This window comes from Chanos chanos, chromosome 5, assembly GCF_902362185.1.
Source record: "Chanos chanos chromosome 5, fChaCha1.1, whole genome shotgun sequence".
Classification (NCBI taxonomy): Eukaryota; Metazoa; Chordata; class Actinopteri; order Gonorynchiformes; family Chanidae; genus Chanos; species Chanos chanos.
The window spans coordinates 1,522,704-1,530,203 of NC_044499.1; the positions used below are offsets into that span (position 1 = coordinate 1,522,704).

The following is a 7,500-nucleotide window of genomic DNA, read 5'->3' on the forward strand; positions in this document are numbered from 1 at the left end:
AGGGCAGTACTGAAAACGTACTGAAAACAGTCAGCGCTGGATGTTAAGATCTGAAAGCTGAGCTGGTGTTCTGACAGGCAGTGTTTCTCTGGGTACATCTGTTTCACATACGTTTGTGCTGGTGTGTGTGCATTCACACTTCTGACAAAAACGAAAATAAAAAAAACCCACAGGATGCTTCTCAGTGATTCCTCTCTCTCTCTCTCTCACACACACACACACGCACGTCTAACCGTGTGTGGCCTGCTCATTGCTGTAGTGTATCAGTCCTGGCTGTGGCCTGTGCTGTGTTGAATTGCACTGCTGTTTGTCTCGTCTCTGTCCTGAGTGGAGCTGGAAGCTGATTGGTTGGCACCTGGTGGGTTTTGTTTGTTTATTCTGTGTTGGAATGATAGTAATGGCTGTTTTTAAAAAAGAAAAACAAGACAAGAGAACTCCTCCCCCCCCTCCTCCTGCTTCACTCAGTCTGACACTCTGTACAAATCCTCTGATGTCTATTTTTAATAAAATATTTTTCTGAACGATTGGATTGTGTTTAGTTATTGTGTGTATGTGTACGGATCAGAGTCACCGTGTGTGTGTGTGTAGGTATGTATGTCGTTGTATAGCATGCCTGTGTTTTTTGTGCGTACCTGCGTGTGTGTATATGTGTGTCAGTGTGTGTGTGTAGGTATGTATGTCGTTGCATAGCATGCCTGTGTATTTGTGCGTACCTGTGTGTGTGTGTGTGTGTATATGTGTGTCAGTGTGTGTGTGTGTATTGGTGCGTACCTGTGTATGTGTGTTAGTGTGTGTGTGTGTGTATGTTGTCAGTGTGTGTGTGTGTATTTGTGCGTACCTGTGTGTGTGTATATGTGTGTCAGTGTGTGTGTGTGACACACGGTGTTACTGCAGTCTCCTAACCACATCAGTCTCAGGATGACTCATGCATTCTCTGCAGAAACACGGCTCTCACCCTGTCAGTCTTTTCTCTGCGCGACCACACGGTTTCCACACACACACACACATGCTGGCATCCTGGAAGTCCTTATCGATGTATCATCTGAGTGTTCTCAGACTAAGCCTGCTCCACCGCCAAAAGTCTTCAGAGGAAACACTGGCAGTTAAATCCCATAAACTGAGCTGTCTCTCTCTCCCTCTCCTCTCCCTCACTCTGTCTCCCTCACCCTGTCTCTCTCTCCCTGTCTCCCTCTCCCCTCCCTCACTCTGTCTCTCTCTCCCTGTCTCCCTCTCCCTCACTCTGGGTCTGTGAATGTGTGTGAATAGTGTTTAGACCCATGGTGTGTTCAGCTCTGGATCTGTGAATGTGTGTGAGTAGTGTTTAGACCCACAGTGTGTTCAGCTGTGGATCTGTGAATGTGTGTGAGTAGTGTTTAGACCCACGGTGTGTTCAGCTCTGGGTCTGTGAATGTGTGTGAGTAGTGTTTAGACCCACGGTGTGTTCAGCTGTGGATCTGTGAATGTGTGTGAGTAGTGTTTAGACCCACGGTGTGTTCAGCTGTGGATCTGTGAATGTGTGTGAGTAGTGTTTAGACCCACGGTGTGTTCAGCTCTGGGTCTGTGAATGTGTGTGAGTAGCATTTAGACCCCCAGTGTGTTCAGCTCTGGGTCTGTGAATGTGTGTGAGTAGTGTTTAGACCCACGGTGTGTTCAGCTCTGGGTCTGTGAATGTGTGTGAGTAGTGTTTAGAGCCCCAGTGTGTTCAGCTGTGGGTCTGTGAATGTGTGTGAGTAGCGTTTAGACCCCCAGTGTGTTCAGGCTGATGCAGAAGGATGAATGACAGAGGACTAGATCGCGCTCTCCCTGTCATTCTCGCATTGTCACACAATACTGTCACGCCGTGCTACATTTCACCTCATATGAACTGTCTCGAAATATGCAGTCGTTTTAACCAGAGACGAGGTTAAAGTAGAACAAACTATTCGCCTGAGTTCGACTCAGTGCAGATTTCGACGGTAGTATTAAATAAGAAATGCTTAAGACTATAATCAACAATGTCCGGTAGTATAATTGTGTTCATGCTTTTCCTGACGAGACGGGAAATTTGCGCTGGGCTGTTTGTTCAGCGGAGATATTGCAACATCATGTCAAGACACGAGACCAGGCAATGGAAAATTCCACAGAATTTGAGTGTACCCTCTAGTGGCCGATCGCTTGTACTACCGTCTTTTTGGCACACGTCTGCCTCCTGCTGACTGCAACCGTCACAAAGTTGCCCTGTTCGACTTGCGGAACGGTAGACTTCTGAATTTTTGCTCAGTTCAGAATTTGCAGATTAAGGAGTTTTCAGACAGCTAACAATGTTTTGTTTTTAAACATTTAAGGAATAGTATCACGGTAGGCTGTAAGTTACATGACTTGTAATCTTCCTGAGCTCTGTGTATTAATTCACACACAATTGATTCCCATTTGCTAACTGTATCTCATATTTCTATATCACTAAATGTTTTTATTATGTGCCTGATTTGACTATTTTTTTAAAAGGCCTATTTCTTTGTTTTCTAATCATAAGACACAGTCATACTGCACAGACTCTGAGAAAACCAAACACTGACTGCAGAGTTGTCATATTCAAATACTCATTCCAGTGTTTTGTTGTTGTTGTTATTGTTGTTTTACATTTACATCTGTTACAGCTACAGATAAAAACAGTCATGTTGGTGTTAGGCTACAGATAAAAACAGTCGTGTTGGTGTTAAGGATACAGATAAAAACAGTCGTGTTGGTGTTAAGGCTACAGATAAAAGCAGTCGTGTTGGTGTTAAGGCTACAGATAAAAACAGTCGTGTTGGTGTTAAGGCTACAGATGAAAACAGTCGTGTTGGTGTTAAGGATACAGATAAAAACAGTCGTGTTGGTGTTAAGGCTACAGATAAAAACAGTCGTGTTGGTGTTAAGGCTACAGATGAAAACAGTCGTGTTGGTGTTAAGGCTACAGATAAAAACAGTCGTGTTGGTGTTACAGCTACAGATAAAAACAGTCGTATTGGTGTTAAGGCTACAGATAAAAACAGTCATGTTGATGTTAAGGCTACAGATAAAAACAGTCGTGTTGGTGCTTGTGAGGGGACGGTGAATCTTCTGTGTGATCCATGGAAGTCCAGGATGTTTCTGTCTTTAGGATTTTTTGTTTGTTTGTTTTTTGTTGCTGTTGTTGTTGTGTGTTTTTAATCCCAGCTGTTGTCTGTGTCGGAGTTATGTCTGGCCTCTGTGAGTATTGCATGTAAAAGCAGTAAAAACCACTGACCCATCTGCCGTCCAGCTCCACCTTAAGACAAACCACCTGCACCTTTGTGGCAGACTGCAATCTCCACCTGATGTTGCCCCCTAGTGGCCAGGAGCAGTATGGTAGACATACTTGAAGATGCACACCAGTCACAAACTGACTTGTTTGACACATTGATTAATCAAACACAAAACCATCTGTCAGCATCTGTTACAAATTATTATTGTTCTAAAACCATAATTGTTTTAAAAACTATTAATTGACTAAAAGTCAATTATAAAATAATCATTCTTAAAAAAAAACACCCATCACACATCACTCACTCACTCACTCACTCACTCACTCACTCACACACACACACACACACACACATACACCATATCTCACAACCTCACACACATACACCAAACCTCTCACACGCGCACACACACACACACACACACACACACCAAACCTCACAATCTCACACACAATCACTATACCTCACACACAAACACACACACACACACACACACACCAAACCTCCCACTCTCACACACATACACATACACACACACCTCACAGCTCTCAGTGAGTGCATCTACAGCCCAGCAGGTGGCAGTGTTGAGCAGGTCTGGGAGAGTAGTGTAATCAGAGCTATGATTACAGATGACAATGGCTCTCGCCCCCATGAAAATATTGAAATAAAATGTCATTCCTTTGTGCATGGCTGTGGAGTTCCTTTGGGTAATCTGAGGGCAAATCTGTGAGGGTGGAACAGGTCCAGGTTTAGCCTGTGTTAGCAGTGGTTTAGTGGTGTTGTCCTTTCGAGTGGTAAAGATATTAGAAGTAAAGATTGTCTCTCAATGTGCTGTGGTCTTACTGCCGACACTGTCTCTCTGTGTGCTGTGGTCTTACTGCCGACACTGTCTCTCTGTGTGCTGTGGTCTTAATGCCGACACTGTCTCTCTGTGTGCTGTGGTCTCACTGCCGACACTGTCTCTCTGAGAAAAATCTGTAGACATTCTGTAAGGGCCATGAAAGAGCCTCTAAACCACATTCACGTTCTAACACACAGTAACTCTAGACTAATGTCCAAATCTCAGATCTCACACAGGTGATGTTTACACACACACTCAGTCTTAAGCACTCCACTGATTCACCGTCTCTCCCGAAAGTCTGCTCTACACAAATGTCATCATGGAACAGTTTCATTTAATCTCTCACATGTATTTGGAACCAAAGAGACACTGGACTCAATTTCCCACAGTGCACTGGTGTTGGCCCCCCACAGATCCAAAACATTTAAACCTTACTTAATGAGTCATGTTCACCATTCTGTTCCTATGATCTATGTTCTGTTTGAAATAATAACCCAGCCTGCTCTGAGGAACCTAACGACTGTCACCTGACAGGACAGCTGTAAGACAAACAGGTGCATTTCAGGAAACATAAATGCTTCTCTCATGTGCAAAATGAACTATGCTCTTTTTTCCCCTTATAGAGGCAAGCCAGCTCACGTCGTATTGGCAAGGAACTGTCACTCAAAGTCAATTCAGCGTAACCTAGCAACTGAATCCAGTGAACTCTGGTCCAGTGAAACAAGCCGCCAAGTCCTCAAATCCTAAAACGAGATAAGATTCCCAGCCTGGATTAACAGCTTTAACTCATTCAGTTCCTGTTTTTTTTTCCCTATCTGAAGATTCCCTCCTTCAAAACAAACAAACCAAAATCTCTTAAAATCACGATGACCCCCCCCACCCCCCACACCCCCATTAGTCCTTTGATCTGTGTGAAAAAGTCTGTGTTGGTCTCAGACACACACACGCGAGCACACACACACACATACACACACACACACATACTCTCTGTCCCTGGTTGTCCGTGTTTTGTTGAAGGCAGTGTGAACAGAGAACACGCCTCAGACAGATAACACAGTCTGTGAGAATCCATCAGAGCGCGGTGGAGGGCGGTTCACATGGTTCACATGGTTCCATTACAGCCAGATCCTCTCTGTGTGACAACACCTTGAACAGGTACGTCTAGCTTCTCCTGAACGTCTAGGGTCTGCGTGACAGCACGCCGGCCACCAAGCAACTTTTACTTTTACTTTTCGAAGACAGGGCACACGCTAGGTCACGTCTTGGATTGCTTCACACACACAGACACACACACAAACACCAGAATAAGTACACACACACACACTCACAAACACAGACAAACACCCATCTGTGCACAACATACACACACAGACCCTTCAACCCCCCTCTACCCCCCCCCCCCCCCCCAACACACACACACACACACCAATGCAAATTATACACATATACAAGCATACACGGACACATGCACATACATACACAGGAGCAAAGACATGTAGATGCACACACACACACACACACAGAGCAGAGGAGGATTTCACTCAGGGCTAATATGTTACCACCCCCTCTGAACCGGAACCGTTTCCTGCCTTCAGTCAGTCGCCAGACCGTGTTGTCGTTGCCCTGGAGGAGGGGGTTGGAGGTTGGGGGGAGGGGGGGGGGGGGGGCGGTGGCAGTAACGCCCCTAAACAATGCTGTTTTGTGCCTGCGTTTGCGCGCGCGCATGTGTCTCCCTCTCCGTGGTTCTCTCGTATTTTCATGTTAATGACAGCATGACTGGGGTCTCCTCGCTGTAGACGGGGCTCTCCGATTCCACGAGCGGTCACGACCACGGATGTATCATACGGGAAAATAACCGGCGCCTTATTCTTATTTCGGCTGTTATTTTTAAAAGAGTGGCGACGTAATATTCGAAAATGTGAAAATACTTTGCATATTTTGGGAATGTTTTATTTTTTTAAATCCTTGTTTGGAGAAAAGGGACGGGAATGCGTCTGCGATTCCACTCTCTGTCCGCTGCTCTTCCAAACCTCACCGCCGCGCCTCTCCGCAATATGGATCTCTTGTCATCGCCCGTTATTGTTATTTCTTTGTTTTTTAAATTTATTTTTTTTTTTTTTACAAATGATAAATTCTGAATTTTAAGGAAGCAACCGGGGGACGTGAACGGAGGGCCTTATCACGATGGGAAGTACTACCTCCTGCTGCGTGTCGTCAAGCCCAAAAATCCGGAGAAATGCGCACTCCCGCCTGGAGTCTGAGCCACCCGACACCGACCTGAGCCGCGAGGACACGGGATACAACCTCCAGCACATCAGCGACAGAGAGAACGTCGACGGTAGGCGATTAATAAAATTAATTAATTAATTATTAGTATTATTACTTTTATTATTGTTATTTATTAACGCTGTTAGATTGCGCGAAGTGAAATGCTGCTGAGTCTTGATGTTCATGAAGATTTTTGTGTTTAGCAGTGATCTAATGTGAGTGGCTTAGTAGGATTTATAGTACGTACGCTCTGATAACTTCTATGTTACACTGCACTGCTTATTACTACGCAACAATTCACTATCGCGAGTCTGTTTTATTACACTGTGTCATGCTATACCGCTATGCCGCACCGCAGGTTACTACAGTAAACCAAAATACGTTATGTTTCAAGATTGCTTGCCATATATTGCCATTTGCCATTATATATGTACCTGTTTTGTTAAAATGAGTGTTTGGTTGGGAACATTGTAACTCCTGCCGAATTTCCCGTAGATATAACATCATCAACACTGCAACATTGTCTCCTGTGTAATAAGGTTCTGTTCACGTTATGACGTTATGACATGATATGGAACGAATCCATGGGTTACGGTCGGTTGCGTTTGTGATGTCATAAACGTGACAAACGGCTGTACGTTGGGGTTCAAGTTGAGGGCAGATGACTTTAGACCTTTGATGAGGCAATAAAGCTGTTCACACACACACACACACACACACACACACACACACACACACTCTGACTGTGAAGCCGGGGTCGCGCGTGTATAAAGTGGGGGCGGGTTCCAGAGCTTTGGACTCGCACGTGTTTTCTTTTTTCCTCCGCAAGTCAGCCTCAGTTCATTTTGAGTGAGTTTTGTTTGATGTGTATCTGCCTACCAGGTGGTAAACGCGCAGATATTCATGCTGGTGTTTTCTGAGCTTGCTATAAAATATGCGTCTTGTCTGTTTGGCAGTAAACATACGCGCCTGCTCGAGCTCTGTCTCCGGCGGGAATTAGGAGCGTGCACAGGCCTCGCGCATATGATTAACATGGGTTTTGCATAACAATAGATCAGGGAATGAATACAAAGATAAATTTCTGCTTCAGGGATAAAAAAAATAAACAATGACCTCTAATTTACATTAATATATCAAAACAACAAT

At 44.6% G+C, this 7,500-nt stretch overlaps 2 protein-coding genes across 6 annotated transcripts in view; both read left to right on the plus strand.

The window, feature by feature from the left end:
* The window catches only part of crema (cAMP responsive element modulator a), a 14,499-nt gene extending 14,313 nt beyond the window's left edge, over window positions 1-186 (plus strand). For both annotated transcript variants that reach the window (XM_030773344.1, XM_030773345.1), the window contains one exon: window positions 1-186. This exon is cut by the window's left edge and continues 1,323 nt beyond it. The gene's annotated coding sequence lies outside the window, so the exon portion shown is untranslated.
* Window positions 187-6,270: 6,084 nt separating this feature from the next.
* The window catches only part of LOC115812790 (cyclin-Y-like), a 22,766-nt gene continuing 21,536 nt past the window's right edge, over window positions 6,271-7,500 (plus strand). For all 4 annotated transcript variants that reach the window (XM_030775296.1, XM_030775293.1, XM_030775297.1 and 1 more), the window contains exon 1: window positions 6,271-6,424. In XM_030775296.1, coding sequence (XP_030631156.1) covers window positions 6,271-6,424 — 154 coding nt within the window. The remainder of the gene's footprint in view (window positions 6,425-7,500) is intronic.